The 19,765-nt window shown below is 42.5% G+C and overlaps 1 protein-coding gene across 2 annotated transcripts in view; it reads right to left on the reverse strand.

Annotated features, from left to right (window-relative positions):
- Positions 1–17,730, reverse strand: part of PDZRN4 (PDZ domain containing ring finger 4) — a 227,524-nt gene extending 209,794 nt beyond the window's left edge. Inside the window, exons 1-3 of one of the 2 annotated variants that reach the window (XM_030959483.1) lie at positions 17,092–17,730; positions 14,676–14,762; positions 10,853–10,957 (exon numbers count right to left, since the gene is read on the reverse strand). In XM_030959483.1, coding sequence (XP_030815343.1) covers positions 10,853–10,957; positions 14,676–14,762; positions 17,092–17,730 — 831 coding nt within the window. Of the gene's footprint in view, positions 1–10,852; positions 10,958–14,675; positions 14,763–15,464; positions 15,552–17,091 lie in introns of those variants that run through there. The other variant, XM_030959484.1, reaches the window with a different exon arrangement.
- Positions 17,731–19,765: the final 2,035 nt, after the last annotated feature.

The raw sequence follows: 19,765 nt of genomic DNA on the forward strand, positions 1-19,765 counted from the left end.
CTTAGAAAAAAAGGCTGAAAACAGTGGTCTACATTTATTAAATTAGAAATTCTAGCAGTAGTAAGAGTTCTTTAAAAAAATAATTATATGAACATTTTTTCCTTCTTCCAGTTTCTTTTTATATTGAAAAAAATAGAAATATTTTTCCTAGTACTCAGACTCTCTTTGCTCTATTTTTAAATAAAAACGAAAAATAGAGAAATCATTAAAAATACTTTTTAAAAAAAGAATAAGGCATTTTGAGTATTTGGAAACACAGAAGAACCCATATATTTTTGAAAAATATCATACTTATTCTGCCTGCCACTCAAAGAAAAAAAAATGAAAGGTGTGCTAGAAAGAGCATAATGGCTTTAACACCATTCTCCTCATAACTAGAAAGCAAATTTCTGTTTAAAAATTCCTCAAAACAGTCAGTTTTCCATATAATCACACACTTAGAGCATATCAAAAAGTGGTTGTGCCAAGCACTTGGAGATTTTATGGAGAAATTTAAAGAAAAACAACATGCAATGTAACTGCAAGTTAGAAGTGTAAGTTATCGACCTAAAGTGTAAGGCAGAAAGTGCTGCTGCACATCTGGCAATAGCACGAGGCATCTGATTTGGATCAGGGCTCTGAGCACTGCAGGGGAAGTGAAGGATTCAGCTTTCTAGTCCAAATGCTGGACATTGTGCACCTCAAAAAAATGCAGCTAATCTGCTCAAGAAGGGCACAACAGCCTGAAAGCTCCTGGAACATTTATCTTTTAGGTCACAGTAGCAGCTACCAGAGAAAGCTGGGAGCCAGGCACAGAGAGGTATGTGCTCAAAAATCTTGCTGACAGCATGAAGACCATATGGCTCCATGTTTGCCATGTGCCAAAGACTAGCCTAAATCAATCAGACTGTAACAGAGAAGTGTAGGGATCCAGATGTTTTAATTCACTCAAGACAGCAAATCTCTTCCATTTAAAATAGCATGCCTTCTTCCCACAAGCTGCTGGAAGGACTTCAGATATTTACCCTCTTGATCAGCGTGGTTAAAGAAACAAATGCAAGATTGGGAGACTGTACTTGGAAACAGATGAGCAAGCTCTGAGCCTCTGGGTCTCTCAAATGTTGGATGCTCCAAATAGGGAGGGGAAGACAGAAAAAGGGAAAAACCCTCACATTCTCCAGCAACCCATTTCAGAACTTCTCCCACACTGGGTGACCTCTTCTAGACACAGAGAATCAGAAGTCATCCAATTTTAAAGTTGTTAAACCATTTAACAGGTGTTTGGGATACAGTGATCTTCAAGTAAGGTTTCCCTACTTAAAAACTAAGTAGAAATCAGCAGGATTTCAAGAGTTCTAAATTTTTTTCCTGTCATTTCTCCCATTCCCTCTCTATTTCCCAGTCTTGCTACTTGAAAGACAAATATTTTCCTCAAAGAAAAAAATATGTAAAAGCGTACCCTGTAAATAACACGTATAAACTTTCTATGTAAATAAACATATGAGCCATGATTTATTTTGTCAACAATATTTCATAAAGAAAATGCCTTCAAAAATAATTAAGAAATGGTGTTGAGTCTGCACTCCTTTCCTGCGGCAGCTGTGATTCAATCAAGCTGGGTCTAGATACAATGTTGTAAAATTACATTACATTTGCAATTCCAAACAAGACATATATTTACCAAAACGTCTGCATATTAGTAACAAATGTACTTTGCTTAGTATATTTGGTTTTACTAAGTATAGTCTTTGTTGGTGATTTGAAGTGACCACATCTGCTCTTGTCGATAAGAAAATTGGTTTTCCCATAACAGTATGGCTTTAAAAGCTGCAGAATTTTTAGAGAGAAGTTTTGGAAGTTTAATTTTGGAGTTTAAATTTGGTAACTTCTTACCAAAGAAATATTTTTTTTAACATTATCACTTTTATTTTCAAAGCATTTGGAAAGCACAGTGCTGTACATGCTTCTTAATACTCCTATTCAAAAGTTCTAAGGAGGAACATTCTCCCATTCAACACACTCCTGTATTTCACAGCTTAGAAACTGGATCATTAATTTTTTATGTGAAGCCTTGAATAATTACTTCATTTAGAACATTTCAGCACTGGAAGACAATAAAGGCTTTTTTCATTCAACCTCCAATTATAGACAACAGTGATTACCTACTCCTTAAAAATATAACTAGCTGATTAAGAAAAAGAAGAGATCAAAGCCCTTGGAACTCATATTCTTGGGATTGCAGCAATCAGTTCAGTGACTTAAGAAGATTCTGCATTCGCACAACACATGTAAGCTGTCAACTCCTCTGACTGTGAAGTTGTCTCAACCGCAATAAAGAGAAACTTTCATGAAAGGCAGAAGAAGGCTCTTTTCACTTTCTGAAAATGCCAAGAGCTTCTGGGTGCCAGCAGCATGTGCTGTGAGAGACGTGGCTTCCTCGCACATCCTTCAGCTCTAAGCACCAAACTCAGCATGGTCTCAGACTTTATCAGAGCTTTCCATAGCTAGGCTTGCCATCAATTACTCCCATTCGTCTTGATCACATCAGCCTCAAAGGGTTAGATCTCCCTGATACCTCCTAAAGTCCTCTCTGGAGCTTCTGACCTTTTCTGCTCTCTATGTGATTGACAAGGCCAAGGAAAGTCACTGGAGAATGCCTTTCCTGCTCTCAGATTTCCATAGTTCACCAGGTTAGGGTACCTAGCTCCACAGCAACCATCAAGTTCACCACATCTCTAAGACAGACTTGGAGCAAGACCAAGGCAATGGTACACAACCTACAGCCCAGCTGTCATGAAGATTTGGTTTATCAATGGATGAGGAAGCACTTTCTTGAGTGCTGCCCAAGATCATTCCCAGAGCAAAGACCCAAGAGAAGGGTTTTCACACAAAACCTTGCACCTTCAGCAATAAAGATACATTTCTATGATCTTGTCTTCTCTAACATAAATAGACACTGACATGTAAATATATGTGTATGCAAATATTTGGAAAATTCCTAAACAAAACACTCCCCTACATATGCCCTTCTCGTCCTGGGAAGGGGATGAAAGCAACAGCATTTGACAGCTGTCAGACAAGATGTTTAATGCATTCCTGAAAGTGTTTAATGAACACCTCACACAAACAAAATTTCCTCTAAATCTACTACCTCAGTTTCATATAAAACTGCATTGCTCTGGCTGCTAGGCAAGATGGAAAGATGCTCAGGTCTCATTGTTTTGCAAGGTTTACCTTAAACCATTAAGAAACTCACCCCAAAAATACTCATGGAAAGGAAGAGAAAGATGACATGCAGCAAAGTCAAGATCAAACAGGACATCTAGGAAGATGCTAAGCTTCAACTTGCCAAATTTCTGACACATTATTCCACAGGGGTGAGATCAGACACTTTCTGAAGGAGATGGGTGTGACCAGGCCTTCACATGATGCTGAGGGATCTGTGGCCCATGGTAGCAACACCATTTATGGGATCTTGCAGGTTCTTACATTATTCAGCTCTTCCACAGGTTAACCAAAATCCTTCCTACCTAACAGCATTTCTGAGTTGCCAATTTAGCAACTGCCTAACTCTGCAGGCCCAGTACAGTTATCATAGTTCTGCTCCAGTACTGTTCCCCCTCATTTACCTATCAGAGTTCATGACAGTGTGTATAGATGATCTAATTTGACAATTCAGTGGCCCCTATTCCTACATGCCCTCCATTTCTTCTACACTTCCTATTTATGAGCAAGCACTAGAAAGGACTTCTGCGAAAACCCGAGATTGGTGCTTGGTACTCTTCAATTGTAAAGTTTCCCATTTTTCCTTTTTCTTACACATTCTACTTCACTCTTTCTCTTCTACTCCTACAGTGATCCATCTGTTGTAGAGATCCCCCAGAGTCAGAGCAAAAGATCCTGAAGCATGCAAGATCCTGAAGCCTCTTTCATCATGCCTAACCTAAGTTGCCTAAACAAACACCCAGCATGGTAGAAGTAGAGTAAAAAAACAGGGTAGAAGATGATTTTCACCACTTCCACTTCACATACTCTCTTGACTTCTTTCATGCTGGGTCACATTTTAGAAATACTCTCCCACTGTTACTTCTGCCTTGTGCCATTCCAGCTACTACAGCATCGATTTTCTTTGCATACTGGGAGCACCTCGCTGACCAAGATCCATGACTGCCAACCTGAAGAGACTTACAGAAAAGGACAACACTGTCTTATCTGTCAAATACACCAACTCTGCAAATAAACTAGTTGGAGAGCTCATGTGATGGTCATATTCCAACCACGTTTGGCATTTCCCTCATTATTTAGATAAAAGCACTGTAAGCAGACATATTTTTACAAAAACAACGCAGCATTATACTTGCACATGTGCCTGGTTTCTCTGTGAACAAGACCAAGCAAATACAGATGGAAAACCCTCCTATAGGCTTGGCCCCCTCTAAAGCTGCATCCACAGCAAGTTCTTAGTTTATATGTCAGCTTAAAAGACCCCACCTCTTAGAAAACAAGGCATTTTAAAATTTTTTCATGATGCTGTGCTACACAAGTATCAAAAAGTATCAAATATTTTGCCTCTTTATGGATATAAGACTTTATTCAGTCAACTAAGAGATCAAATAGTGAATTTCTGTTCATAAAATCTTGTCATTCACTATTTATATTAGACGAATTTCACCACTTCTTAAATATAATTTGTTTTATTTCTTCCTGTTCTTTAGGACAGAAAGCATTTTGTGAAGTCTTAGTAAGACTAATATACTTCACCAAAAAAAACCCAAAAGGTTTTAGGTCACAGAAAAATAGAAGTCTCTTTTTTTTTTTAACACAGTGAATTTCTAGAATTTTAAATGCTTTTTGGAAGGAACATAACCTGTTTCTCTAGACACAATATTTGCATTTTATTTCCGTGAACAGAGAGGAATGCAGGCACCTCTAAAGACCTGTAGCAAGTCCAGTCAAAGGTAGACTACTGAGCTGTGAACTGAATTACAGAATTCAGGCATTCTAGGATAACCACAGTCAACTTCAGAACAGACAGTACCTTGAATACTAAGTTCCTCCACCTGCAAGAGATCCAGCCCTCATGGCCTTTTGACAGAGGGTACCAGCAGCAGTAACCACTTACAGCTAACACTTGCCGCTTGAGTTAAAACACAGAGGAGGAAAACCCCAAGTACTGGTATTTATTCAATCAGAGAACCTCACCTATCACATTTTAAAAAGTGTCCTAGGTAGAGGATTTCCAGGTTATCAGCATTTGCTATCTCCCCTCCCAAAGTCAAGGCACTGTGAAGTTAGAAATACAAATATCATTATAAAAAGTGTCATGTAAGACACAAGACTGTGGAAGAAAGAGGGAAATTCTTATGTATTGTCACAAGCACTTACCTGGAAAAGGGCAGGACCAGTGTTCAGATACAGCTCCCTGGAATTAGTGTCTATTTCACACCAGATTACCTCTGGATAATCCTGATTCTCTAAACACCTGCTGGCACCAAGCTCTGTTTGAGGAGGATGGGTGGATGCTGGTCTAACACAGGAGAGCGTCTGCCTTAGCAAAAAGAGCAATTACCTGGACAGCTAAATTCTGTCCTTTTTAGGCAGAGACCACAACCAGGATCTCTTGCTTTTTGGAGGCTTTCTGATAAGTAAAAAAGCCACTGGGGGCAGTAGCTCCAATTCAACTGAAGTTATACAGACCAGGTCACACCCAACTTAAAAAATCTACTCAGACAGATGAAGGATTACAGGTGTCCAAAAACCTGTATCTCAACAGGTGAGGGAGAGGTGAAAAGATTCTACAGACATTTCTAAGCCTGTGGTTTCACTAATTTATTATGCCAGGGATCTTTCACACTAATTAGGAGTTATCTAATGATTGCAGGTGCCAAACCTGGTTACCTGCAACATAATATTTTGAATTTGTTACAGATTTAAGAGAAATTAATATAGCTAAGGCATACTTTGATGCGCTGAAAGCTACACCACTAAAATTAGTTGTTTTATTAAGCTTTCTTAGCTACCATACAGATTTTACCGGCCACATCTTGTGCGGCTTTGTTTCAAAGTCATCCCAATGTTCTGGCTATGATCCCAGCAAGACATTTTAAGACTCACTATTTCTACAGACATAATCTGACACTGGAGATTCTTAGCCAAATAAACATTACTAGTATCAAAGATTTTGCTTGAGCAACATAGTGAGTGTAATGACAGAAACATGCAGAAGATAAAACATCACAAGACTGACACACAGCACAGTCAGCAGTCTGGCAATAGTTAAAAAAGTCTCTGTGTAGGCACTTAGCAGATGCAAGTTACTTCTGCCAGGATAAGCCTTAAGACTTCATCTTTATTGAAACTGGCTTTGCTGACATGTGCTTCAAAGCCATTGTGTGAATACTCTCCAAAAAACTGGAAAGAACAAAGGGAAACATGGAATACAGGATGAAGCCTTATTTATCATTCACTTATGGAGCTCGGGCTGCATGAACAAAATTCATAGTCATGATATATAAATGCATCTGTCTCATTTTTCAGACTTAAAGATCCCAGACTAAAAATGCTTTCCTTTCCCTTCTTCTCCATCATGCCTGCTTAAGCCATGAGAATCAACTGACTAAAATGTAGAAGGACCAATATTCTCATTTCACTTGAGAGTTAAAGAACGGAAGTCTTTTCCTTGCAGTGCAAGGAACAGAAAAACACTTGAGCTTTTCAGCGGATGATGTGCTTACAGTTCCACATATGAATATTTTGGACTTAAACTAGCCCTTTCTATTTGCATACAACGTTTTTCATTGCTGTTCTGTCATACGGCAAATCTACTTCGGCAATGTTAATTGCTCCTTTTCCTCAAATTGATGAAAAAAATGTTATTTTAAAGAAAAAAAACAAACAAAACCAACAGAAATGCTATCTGGATTGCAAATTCTGTCCTGGTGATATATTTTCTGTACAACATTGAAATTATTAAAGAATATTCTGCAAGACACTGTGACTTACAGAATGGAAGACTGTGAGAAAAACAATCATGGGATTGTTTTTTTATTCTAAAGCTGGGCTTAAAAACAGAGGACACCACATACCAAAATCTGTAAAATTAGTATCATACAAACAAAAAAAAAAACCAAGCAACAACTCAAAGAACTAGTTCTGGTTATCTTGATAACTAGGCATTAAGTATTGTGCTTGGAGATCTGGCCAATGTTGTGCCATATTTATGTGAAGCTGAACTGTCTGCAAATTGAGGTACAAGTTTTCGTCAATATGGAAAGAGCTGCTTTCAGCATTAACTGCTCAGAACTACAAGTACAGATAAAAAACCAGCAGGTGAAACACTTGTGTGTATCAGTAACATTGCTAAGGGTCATAGCTGTTTTATGCTGCCTTGAGGAGGTAATCAAGCATGAACAGAGATGAGCAATGAATTTACTCAGTAGGAATGATTAGCATGCAGTAAAGGGGAGGTAAAATGATGCTGAGCTATATAAATGAGAACCATTCTAAACATACTTTAATAATATAATTTTCTCCTAGATGCAAACAGAATTCTTTGAACTAGCACAGACTAATAAACAGCCCTGTGCACTGCATGCTGTTTGTCTCCTCTTGACAGGATTCAGAGGCAGGGAGGAAAGGAAGAAGGCAGAGATCCAAAAGGTAGAGCTCGGGTGGCTTTACACTACTGCTCATATCCAAGAGTTTCATGTTGGGAGTCACAGATATCAGTGCTGCATCTAGTTTTAGGAGATGCATTTTACAGAATGTGAACAGTTGTAGTCCTTGAAAACATGATGCAGTGTCAATTTGAGGGAGCTAGATTTTTGGATATAAACTTCTAAAAGCATCAGAAGACCATAACATCTGCAGGAACCTGCTACATAGAAGTAATTAATAAGGGTTTATTCTTGATGACTAAATAATGATCATTTGGGGCTTATAATAGAATTCCTGGGAATATACACACCTCAAAGTGCACATCACTGTCCCAGGTCAGCTTCACACTGCATAAACAAGTAATTTTTTCACAGAGGGGTTAACCTTTAATAAAGAGAGTAATGCTGTGCCTGAAACCTGTTCTTCAGCAGAACAGTGAACACAATCAGCAAGGGTCCTGTGACCGTCCCCCATGCAGTCTCTAGACACAGGGGATATGGGGTTGTCACCCTGTCACTCTCAAGCACCACCATGCTGCCAGCACACAGGCATCTGTTTCAGCTTTCAGGTCCTCATGCACAAAATATGCTTCCCTGAGGGTAAAACCCAAATAAACACCAACCCTCTTCAAATGAAAGTGTCAGAGGGTCTATATCCTGGGCATATGGATCTCAAAAACTTCCAGCAACTCCAGTCATTTGTGTGGCACTTTTACATTTAGAATAAATACCCTCAAGGAAGAAATCTGATTCCTTCTCTTGGCATTCTTTCAAATACCTTAATTATTTGGCAATGTTGCTGCATAGATAATGATATGTATAAAATAAAAGGCAACACTACTTTTTTTCTACTAGCCTTTGCTCTCAATTCCATCTGCCAGTGCCATAGCACTGTGAAATCCATTTGCTGCACTAGGTTGCCCACGAGATGGTCATCTGCAATGCGCAAAACTCACCACAGTCAGCCATGTGCAGTTAATTTTTGTTAAACGTGATAAACCACTGAAACAAATTACCTTCTTTATTTAGCCATACGCCTTGAGAACAGATTTTCTGATTTAAGGGGATAGTTCTGTCCATTATCCCATTAGATACACATTGCTAGAAGCACCCTGGGCATCCCACTGCCAAACAAATGATTTAAGCTATCAAAGGCTCTTCAAATAACATCAGTTCCTTCTGCTCTTGATTATGGAAGAATGACCCCATAAAATATCACCCATTAGATCAGATCACAAAAAAATGGAATAGCAAACAATAAGAAGTCCCACTTCCTATCAACTTCTCACCAAAACTCATATTCCATATACCTGCCAACATTTCTGAAATAGTTACACCGCCCTGATTATTTCCTCACAGCAAAAGTTTTCGGAATGATCTTTCACAACAAACCACATCAGAGCTGTCAGGGCATCCCAGTGCAAGAAGACACTGAAAGCTATGCATGGGCAATGAAAAATTCAATGTTCTGACTCTAGCTGTTTCCTGTATCTAGCATGGAGGAATAATTACTTCATTTCTCCTCCTCTTTTTATTTTGGTCTAATAAATTTTGAAACACTGAAACATATACTAGAAATTTTGGACTAACCCAAAATATTTTTAAAGGCTTGACTAATACAAAAGTTATATACCAAGCTGTTGCATATTAATATGGTGCTCCATTCAGATCTGTATGAATATTTATGCTAGATTGGACCTATAACATCACACAGAACTGAAATCTGTTTCAATATGATTTTATGTAGCCAGAATTTTTCAACAAGTAAAAATCAAGCATCAATTATGGTGACATTTGGAGATTTGACCTCACATATAATAAATGCTGCTTTGTGATTTTATTCTTCCTTCTTCCAAAACCACTTCATTTTGTCTTCAAAAAAACCAAGGCACTATAAAAGCACATTAAAGCAGGGAATGTTGAGCAAATGTCTGAAACTACATAGCTGGTCAGTCTGTAAAAAAAACCCCAAAACACAATGTGGTAAGTGAAATAGTAATGTCAGAAGAAAACAGATCTTTACAGCATAAGGCTGCTGTTCCAAAAAAAAAAAAAAAATTTATCTCAAAGCTTTTGTATACCTTAGGGAAATAAGAGGTATCTTGCAAGTTAAATTCTGCTCAGCCCACTTGGTGTCTCCTAGAGACAGATGTATCTGCCAGCCAAGAGCATAAGCTTTATTCTTCCAAGAAAATACATTCATTTGATTTCACACACTGCTCTAGGCTCCCAGCATTAAAAGTAATGCCAGCATTCAAACACTCTTAGCTTAAGCTTTTAGTCATTAGCAGGTATATAACACAAGAAACCAGCAGCAGAATTCTGCATTTGTCTTCCAAGCCACTTATTTCATGTGTCTTTGTTCAAACACCCATCCCACTGCAAGTTCACACCACGCTTCTAAACCTCCCCTGAACGTGCAAAGCTGGAGTGGCATGGCCTAAACAAACCCAGCAGCCAGCAGAAGGTGCTGTCACTGCGAGTTGGGTCAGGGCTGGGATGGGAAATGCCATCCTGGCAGCACCCTAAGGAACCTATTTCAGTACCCTTGGAAACTGCTCCTCTGAGATTTCTTACAGGGCTAATTACAGGTACACATGCAGGCTAGACATCAACTGACTTACTGATTTCTTTGATTATTTATAGTTATTTTATGAGAAAAACTGCGTACAATGCAGGAGCAAACTGGAAATTCTATGCTAGCATATTACATGACCATGAAAGTGCTGTAGTGATTCAGGCGAGAACAACAGATGATCTTCTTCTGATCACACAGCAGGAAGTACTTCCTCTAATTGCTTAAGTTTCACAGCAATGCTTAGCAAGCCATCTTCTCTGCCTTGTCCCAGAGTCATGAAAATAACAGTCCCTCCACAGGACAAAATCAGTTTCACTAAACCTGTGAATTTTCAGTCATTCATTTTCTTTCTCAACTTAATGAAAAGAAACACAAAATGCTTCTACTGCTTGCTATTTAAGTGTTGACACCTTTGATTCACCTAGATCAGCTTAATCCCAATACCAGTAAATTTACTACTTGTTGGAAAAATCCATCTTGTTCTTTAATTCTAAGAAATGTTCAAGCAGTTCAGTGTACAAGAATCATGTTCAGACACAGCAAAAGAGGAAAATTACAACTACTTAGGGTGAAAGCCATAAAATCCTTTATTAATCTGATAATATGACAGACTAATCCATTGGTGTGGGTTCTTTCTTACCTCAATAATCTTGTCATGAATTTGCAGGCCTTCTGCTTTGTCTGCAGGTCCATTTTCCAAAATTTTTGACACATAAATTCCCTCAGCAGATTCCTCCTGGTTGTTCTGTATCAGGCAACAGGGAAATTGCAAAGAGGGCCACATTAGTACAAAAATTGAGATAGTACCAAAATCAGCAGCAATGAAAAATGTAAATGCACCTGAAATATGCAGCTCATTCTTTTTAGCTCCTTGAATTAAGCTCCTTGAGATTTTTTTAACTTGCTTAACACAAAGTAGCTATTAATCAAAAGGACAGAATAAATGAACTATTTCAGCAATTTTTATAAGATTATCCATTTACTTCCGGATATTTTAGTCTAAATGAGACACAGTGTGCAACAGTAATCCGATCCCAGCTGAAATACTTGGAGCAAACCTCAGACTTCACAGCAGCCAGTGACTAGCACATCAATGCGCAGTGGAAGACACCCATAAAAATGGATACACAAGTGTTTCTCTCAGAAAGAAAATGGCCCCTGCAGTACCGCTGCCTGCAAGCTGCCTTACTGCATTTGAAAATAAAGCTCCAAGGAACAAAGTGACATTAGATAGCTGGCATGTAACAGTGAGAGGATTTGGTTGGAACTGGTTAACCTCATAAATCCTATTCACATGGGAGATTGAAAACTTGCTCAACTATGAAATCCACACAGACAAGCTGTGGACAAAAAGAGAATCCATCTCCAGCTGATCTCTATGCAACACTAAGTAGAACTCACATAAGGTCAAATTTAAAACAGACAAGTTATCTACCACAGCTGCAACAATATAACTGATGTTGTTGTACATGCTGGAATTACTTTATTTCATCACATGATAATTAAAAGTAGTTTTAAATAATTATTAATAAAGAACTAATGTCAAGCACTCACTGCCTACTTACAGGGTTTTAAGTGTTAATACAAATAACAACGTAGCTAGCAATAACTGAAGGAATATTTTCCCAGCTGATTTATACTTTGCATTGCAGTTTAGATGATGCCTATTTTCCTTCTGTGACTGGTGAATCCCTGACCAACAGCACAGTTCATGTGTGCACAGGTCTAGGTCCTATACACTCATGGGGAGAACGTTTTATAACTTTTTCTATTAAGAAAACTGTGAAGACATATGTAAACATACTTTACACAATGTGGCAACACTCCTACGGAGACCTGACCCAGGCAGATTTAAGGTCAAGAAATATTTGTTCAGCAAACTATTAGTCAGACTATGTTTTCATAAATTCCTTTCCCCCCCCCTTTTTCACAGAGACTCATATATGTCAGGAAAGAGGCAAAAGGGAAACACAGCAACAGTTCTAGCAATATTTTGAAATTATGAACAAGTAGATTTCCACTGACTTCCCATCTAGGCAGTGAGAAATTAAACACTGATAAAAGAAATATAATGGCCATTAGTGAAAATACAAGAGGGATGTGGTTTGGTTTTAACCTGAGAAAACAAAAAGCTAGATTATAGCACCTTCACCCACATAAAACTGTATTTCTTTCCATCAGAATTTTCATTGACTTTTTCAAAAGCAATCTATGACCTGTTTAAAAAAAAGGGCATTTCAGTCTGGCTTGTGGTCCCCATCAGTTGCATGTGCTGGTACCCACCACTCCTGACAGGAAAACATAGCACAGGGCACACTGAGCTCCAGCACTGTCACCCAGCCCAGGGGCTGTGCAGCAACTGTGCCTGCAGCACACCTCCCTCCAGCCTGGCTTTGATGTGGCCTCCTCAGGGGAAGCAGTCCTCCCAGCCAGACAGAGCTGGGGCTCATCAAAGCAGCCTTGCTCCCTCAGAACAATGAATCACCTCGCAGGAGCACACTCATGAGAGGCAAGCTCCTTTCTGACAAAATAAAAGATGATCCTATGATGAGTTGTTCCTTTCCTCTCCTCCTTCCTTCAGGCAGAAGGCAAACAGTGGGGATGCCTATTATGGGCTGAAAATAAACACAGCCAACACAAAGTATCTATGTGCATTACTCAAGTTACCAAGAGTCACCTGCTTTCCAATGGAAAAAAGCTGCATTGCACTTGTAAAACACAAATAAGGTGATGGAGAACACATCCTCAAGCACATGACTAATATAGAGACATCACTGTTCTGTTCTTCTGCTGCAAGAGCCAATGTTTCACACAAGGGCACTTTTCCCCTGGACAGCCTGAATGTACAGAACACCTTCATAAACTCTTTTTGCCTTTTTAACAACTCCTATTCCACTATTTAAGCTTTTCAGCAGGACTTTGTGTTTTCACTTTTTGAGTCACCTCAAGCATTTTTTCCTGTTCTCAGCTCCAGCTACACTGAGTCTCCCACTGATACCTGGAAATGCCAATCAAAAGCCTGCAGTAGTCACATTTGTCAAAATAAGGACAAAACACAAAGGAATCTCCAAATTGAATTTCAAATACTCAAAACCACCTGACAACCATCCCTGCCTCCAACCTCACCAATCTGTCTCCAAATATGAGTGTTACTAGAAATTAATTTCCTTTTCTCCATTTGGCAGTGTTCTCAACACACAGTGCTACAGACATTCATATACTTATCATTTACTCCTTAAAAATCACAAAATATTAAGTCAGAAAGTCTGACAGTTTGTGATACTTATCACTGTTGCAGTATGCACTGTCAGCACCTAAGTCCTTTAAAGAAGCTCAGTTGCCATCCCAAGAAAACTGAGCACACTCTCCCTTTTCCCTGCAGTTCTCCTAGAGATGCAAATAAGAGACATCACAATGCAATCCAAACTAAAGATTGTCTGAATTTTGTTACTGCTATACTCAAATATGAACATAATCATGGCATGTGTGTTTTAACTTGCAGCCACCTGCTGTCTCATCCTTCCACTAGAAAAATCTAAGAAACTCTTGCTTTGGATTTACAGCCCCATCATCTGATAACTGCTGGTCTTGATATTTACCCAGAGGGAACAGTAACTGGAGCACAGAGAGTGGACTGATGGGAACAGACTCTTTGGCACCACTAAATATAGCTTTAGAGCAGAAGATTGCCAAACTAATATACAGGGTCCTACTCCCCTCCTCAACAATACTAGAAGGCTACAATTCTCCCCTTAACAAGAACCTGATCAGTACATAATTATTACCAACCCTTTTTAATCAACTATTAATTTTCCAGTTTAACAGGTTTCTTTACCCTTCATATGTAATAACAGTCCTGATTAATGCTTTTGGAAAGATGAAGTAAAAAAAAAGGCAAGCATATTCATCTGTATATTCTAAGTGGGGGCTAGTGATCCTTATGCATATTCTATGGTTTGCAATGAACTTTTTAAAAGTAGACAGATGAGATTAAGATTCAGTATTGGCGAAAACCATTTCAGTTCATAAAGAAAAATTGAAAGCAGGCATGTGAGAACAAGACATGTGTTTAAACTATCTGAGCTATAGAAGCAAATTTTCCTCTCTCAAAAAAAAGGCAAGCTGTTTCACAAAATTCCAAAGGCTTAATCCTGCAACAATGACTTTTACAAGTAGTCCAGAGATTTCCATTGAATAGTTTGCATGAGTACATATTATTCACATGGGAACTGAGAGTAAACTAGCCTAAAGTGTTAAAGCAAAAACACTATGAACACCCTTCCAAAAAATGAGAATAATACAATTCTCATGAGATAACATCCTCCAAACAATGACTCCATGTATACCTGATGATAAACAGTTCTTCTATCAGAAGAACAGATTCCATACCTACTGTCATCAAAAGTTACTCTTAATTAACAGTGTGTACAGTAAAAGTCTCCTACAGTTACTTTTTGCATTACCTGATTGGGTCGTCCTCCTATAATATTGAATCCCAAAGTGTCATTTTCTCGGTGTAACATGATCATCAATGGTTTGCGCACTCCTCCCTAAGAAGCAAGAGATTAAACACTATTAAAGAACACGGTCTCAAGAAGAAGTTATTAAATGAAAACATTATTGCATGTAAGATTTTTAGCTGGAGAATATATAAGATAAGGCTTGAAGGAAAACTAGGCTGAAAAGACTTGGCACTGGAAAAAAAAAAACAAAGGAAAAGTCATGATTCACCGAAAAGTTAGCAGGTAACACCTGATTATCTCCAGTTATCTCCAGCTGAACAGAAAAAAAGGACAGGTTTTGGGTATGAGGAATGCTTGGCACCACTGAAAAAAGTCAGAGCTCCAAATGTCTGGAAGTCTCTATAAACATAAAATCCCTATAAGTGTTAACATATTAAACATACAGATTAAAATACACAAGATTCTAATTTTCAGACCCCAAAGTCCTACCAGTACACATTTTTAATCAACTTTCAGAGAACAAAGAGAAACTGAAAAACAGCTCTTTATCCCAAACTTTTTCTCTCCAAAAACAAAGAATCCAAAACATCTGTAAAAATATGGGTTGTATTCTGAAAAAAAGGCTTAAAATATGAAGCAGACACTGAGAAGCATAAACGGAGTAAAAGCTAAAAATGAGAAAAGAAAAATCTTTTCCTTCAGCGCACAGGTGAATAATTAAAATTTTTTAAAAATTAAAAATTGAAGGCTTTAGCACAGCAAGTTATCTTATTTTACGCTGAAACTCACATTTTATTAACAGTTTCAGTGACGTGTTTTATGCCCGCACGGTAGATTTGAATTTAATTCCGTGCGTTTTTACTGCACGGACCGTTTTCCTCCCCGGCTCTGAGCGGTGGCGATGCCCGGGCGGCAGCGCCCACAGCGCCCCCTCCCGGCAGCGCGGGGGAGCGGCGCTCCCGCCCGTCCCGCACCTCGGCCAGCTCCAGCTCCAGCTCCAGCTCCAGCTCCAGCTCCAGCTCCGGCTCCAGCTCCGGCTCCAGCTCCAGCTCCAGCTCCTCACCGACAGCCCCGACATCTCCCCTCCCTTCTTCAGCCACCGCTTTCCCCCACACCCCACCCTAGCAGTCACTGCTGGCCCACTCCACGCGGCCTTATCTCATCTGCCAAGAGATGAAGCAAGTGCATGAGCACACCTCTCTAAACCTCACGGACTAGCTAACCAGAGGAAACTTAAAAAAAAAAAAATTACTCAAGTTTTCAGAGTTACTCAACGCCACGAAGACCTGTGAGACCTGTATTCTGAGGCATTCTGGTGTCCTGTAAACAACGTCCCCTTTCTCATTTTCCATGCAGCAGGCATATGCCCAGCACACTACATTGCTTCTTCGGGTGTGAGTTTCACTGCTGACCTTTTCCACCTGGGATTTTGCTTCCCAAGAGCCCGCGTAGATTTAGGTAGAAATAAGAACTCTTTGCATTAAAACACTTCTCACCACGGCTGCAATCAGCAATGCCTGAGCCTGCACAGTGAGCTCCCAGGCAGGAATCAAAAACCAACAGTTCCATCACAGCAAGTGAAGCCAGCTCACCGCAATTCTCGCATGGTTTGTTTTACCTAAGGAGCGTGTCAGTCTCTGGGCAATGCCCTCAGACCTGAGGGGAGAGCGCAGCACTGCTCCGACCTCTGCTTATCAACGGCGGTAGCTGTCACAGCGTTCTAACGAAGCTTCGCTGTCCTTTCCCCATCCTTTCCACTGTCGACAATAATTTTACACTCAGGTTTTTTAAGACAACTTCTCAGCTGCTCGAATAAAAGTTAAAAGCCAGCTCCACGCCCCTGAGCTGCCGCCAGTACCAGCTGGTGCAAAATGAGCAGCAAGAGCAGCTGGGTCCCTGCGAGGCGGAGCGGTCTGATGTGGACACCCTGATCGGAGGAGCCAGGACCCGTTTGCCAGCTGCCAGCCCAGCCATCTCCTCTCCCGCCCCTTCCCCATCCTCTCCGACCGAGCAAGCGCTCGGTCGCAGCCTCTGCCAAGCACCGCTGGGCTCACCGCAGCACGGGGTTTCGGCTACCGAAGAGGGACAGGCAAGGAGCGTGTCCCCAGTGGAGGTGTTATAAAAAATCAGTGAAAATAAAACTCTTCATCTGACAACAGGGTCCGGCGGGTATATCTATCTCCCCGTAAGAGGCGAGTGAAGGCTCGCATCGCCCGGGGGATGGACAGCAGGATCGGGCTGGGTCCCGAACTGCTGTGGTCGTGACTGCCGGTCCCGGAGGCATATCTCGCCCCGTCACTCGGCCGGTGGCTCACAAGTCGGGCACGGGAAAGGGAAAAGCAGGCTGGAGGAAGGCACAGCTGGAGGGGCGCGGACCGGGGCGCGCTGCCCCGCCGATCCCTGCCGCCGCACTCACCTTGCCGGGCTGGCCGCCCGCCAGGTCCCGGGCGATGCTGCTGATGTGGCTCATGTACTGGCCGAACTTCGCCTGGTACCGCCGCGCCGTCAGCTGCACCTCGCTCTGCAGCGCCGACAGCTGCGCCAGCAGCGACTTCTCCCTCCTGCTCCAGCGCAGGGCCTCCCTCTTCAGCTCCTGACCCGGCTCCGGGGCGCCGCCGCCCCGCAGCGCCCGCAGGCAGCGGTGCCCGCCCGCCCGCGGCTGCCCCGCCGCGCTGCCCGGCGAGCGGCCCGAGGGGTGCCCGGCCGGGGGCTGCGGCTCGGCGGGGCCGGGCGGGCCGTAGCGGCACGCCGCCAGGTGGGCGGGCAGCTCCCGCAGCCGCACGGTGCGGCCGCAGCCCCGCGGGCTGTAGTCGCACTTGACCTCCAGCTCCTGGACGAGGCTGCGGAGGGGCAGGACGGGGCGCAGCTCGGCGGCCGCCAGCGGCCGGCAGCGCAGCGGGCAGCGGCGGCGCCGCGCCGCCCAGGGCAGCAGGCAGCCGGCGCAGAAGACGTGCCCGCACGGAGTGGACAGCGGCTCCTCCAGCACCCGCCCGCACAGCCCGCACTGCAGCTCCGCCGCCACCGGCCCCGCGAACCGCGACGGGTCGAAGCCCATGGCGCGGCCGGGCACCGCCAAACTTGGGCCGCCGCGACCCCGGCCTGGCCCCGGCGCCGCTGGAGCCGCTCCCGGCGGGCGGCGGCGAGGGGCGGGCGGAGAGCGGGGCTGCGCCGGGAGAGGCGGGCGGCAGCGCCCAGACGGAGATCCCGGCGGCTCTCCCCACCCTCTCGCATTAGCTCCCTCTCCGCGGCGCTGCCGCCCCACGCCCAGCCCCGGCACCACCTCCGCCCTCCCGGGGCATCCTCGCTGCGCGGCGGGGCGAGGGACCGAGGCGCGGGGACGCGCCGCCGCCCGGCCGAGCCCAGCGCCCTCCCGGGCGGGCACTGTCCCGGCGGGAGAGCTGTGTCCCCGGCCGGGCACTCGGGGCTGCGCTACGGTCGCGGTCCCTTAGGGAGGGAGTTGAAAGGCTGCGGGACAGCGAATCGGTCAGGCTCTGACTGATGCACACTTGTGCTGGTAAATAACGCGCACATGTGAGCACGCCTGGTTCATGTCTCTCCAAAAGGCTTCCTCCTCTCTTTTCCTCCCGTTTTGGGATATCCGTCAGGGCACCGAATTCTGAAATCCCTTGTACTAGCGCTCTCTTTGTTACCACATCATAAAGGAAATAAGTCACGATAAGAAAATTACTTGTTGAGCTCCCTCAAACTACAGCATGTGTATAAACAACACTTTCATTTAAAGAAAACCTAAAACACAGCCAAGTCTAGAAAAGCGTAGTTAGGATCAATAGCCGCCTGGATTCTACCCCTTCATTGCTGCACAACCCACAACATACACTGAAACATGAAACCCCTAACACATTCCCCACATAACTTCACTATTGAAAACACAGATTGCCGCCCCCAGTCCTGTGGAAAACCTCCCAGAGCAGAGAGGGATGGAGGTCTCTGAGGGGTTTCTTCAGTGGACTCCTTCATGTATGGATCAGACAGCACTATTTTTGGAAAGGATGACAGGTTTGGTCTGTCCAGGCTCGATCACAGGTTATTTCCTGGGCTGACAACTTCTGAGGTAGAGTCAGGGTGTGTCCTCACCAGTTCTGCAATTTCTACTTCAAACTCTGAATCTCAGGAGCATCCCTCTGGGAAAACCATGGGGGCTTTTCAGACCCACTAATGAATGGTTCTTTTCTGTGACTAAAAAGACATCATGTGGGCAATAGAGACGTTTTTTCCCCCCAAAGCAAGAAGGAAAACTCTGCACATATCTGCCCCTAGAACTGAATCTGGGGTAGCAGATCTGTTGTGTATACTCATGATTGACTTAAAGAAAGATTCACAATGCCTCACAGAACATCTACAGACACAATTATTACTGAGAAGCATGACCAATCTACTCTTTCTGACTTGCCAAAGAGAAACCCATAGTTTTTGTTGGATTACCATGGCCATGAAATACATAAGAAAATGAACTGCACCATAAAATAATGTCTCATCTCAAAGAGAATGCACTACAATCCAATATTTCAATGCAGATCAAAATCACATTCTACCACATGAAAAAGGAAATCAGACACCTTGAGTAACTAATTGTGCTATTCATACTAGTTTTAATCATCTATCCATTGATTTTAATTGCTTTGTTCATGGAGTCAAATCAGTGTCATCCAAAATGTTATAGAAAATTATTTTTAAATAGTGTCCTCCTCTCTATTTTTGAGTTTAACTATTAATTTGGCCTCATTATTTGTTTATGTCCTCTTCTGTCTCCCAGGCTCCCAACGTACCTCTTTGACTTCATTATACATGGCCCAGAACTTCAGGCCTGAGCACAAGCAGTAATGTCTTCATTCATAAATTAAACTGGGCAGAGAAAAGGCCCTGACACTGGTTCATGACCTGTTAAGCTGGTATTGCTTCTGTTAGTGTGATGCTTGAAATGGTTTTAGCTGAGATGTGTGAGCAGCCTCCCAAACCACAGCTGGACACAGCATTAGCCCTGCAGGGGCAAGTGCCAAGAGATAGTTTGAGGTGGCTGCCCTCTTTGGGAGGTGGAGGCTTAGGGGAAAGGCTGTAAGTCCTTCTGGAGT

The sequence above is a fragment of the Camarhynchus parvulus genome, chromosome 1A, assembly GCF_901933205.1.
Source record: "Camarhynchus parvulus chromosome 1A, STF_HiC, whole genome shotgun sequence".
Taxonomy (NCBI): Eukaryota; Metazoa; Chordata; class Aves; order Passeriformes; family Thraupidae; genus Camarhynchus; species Camarhynchus parvulus.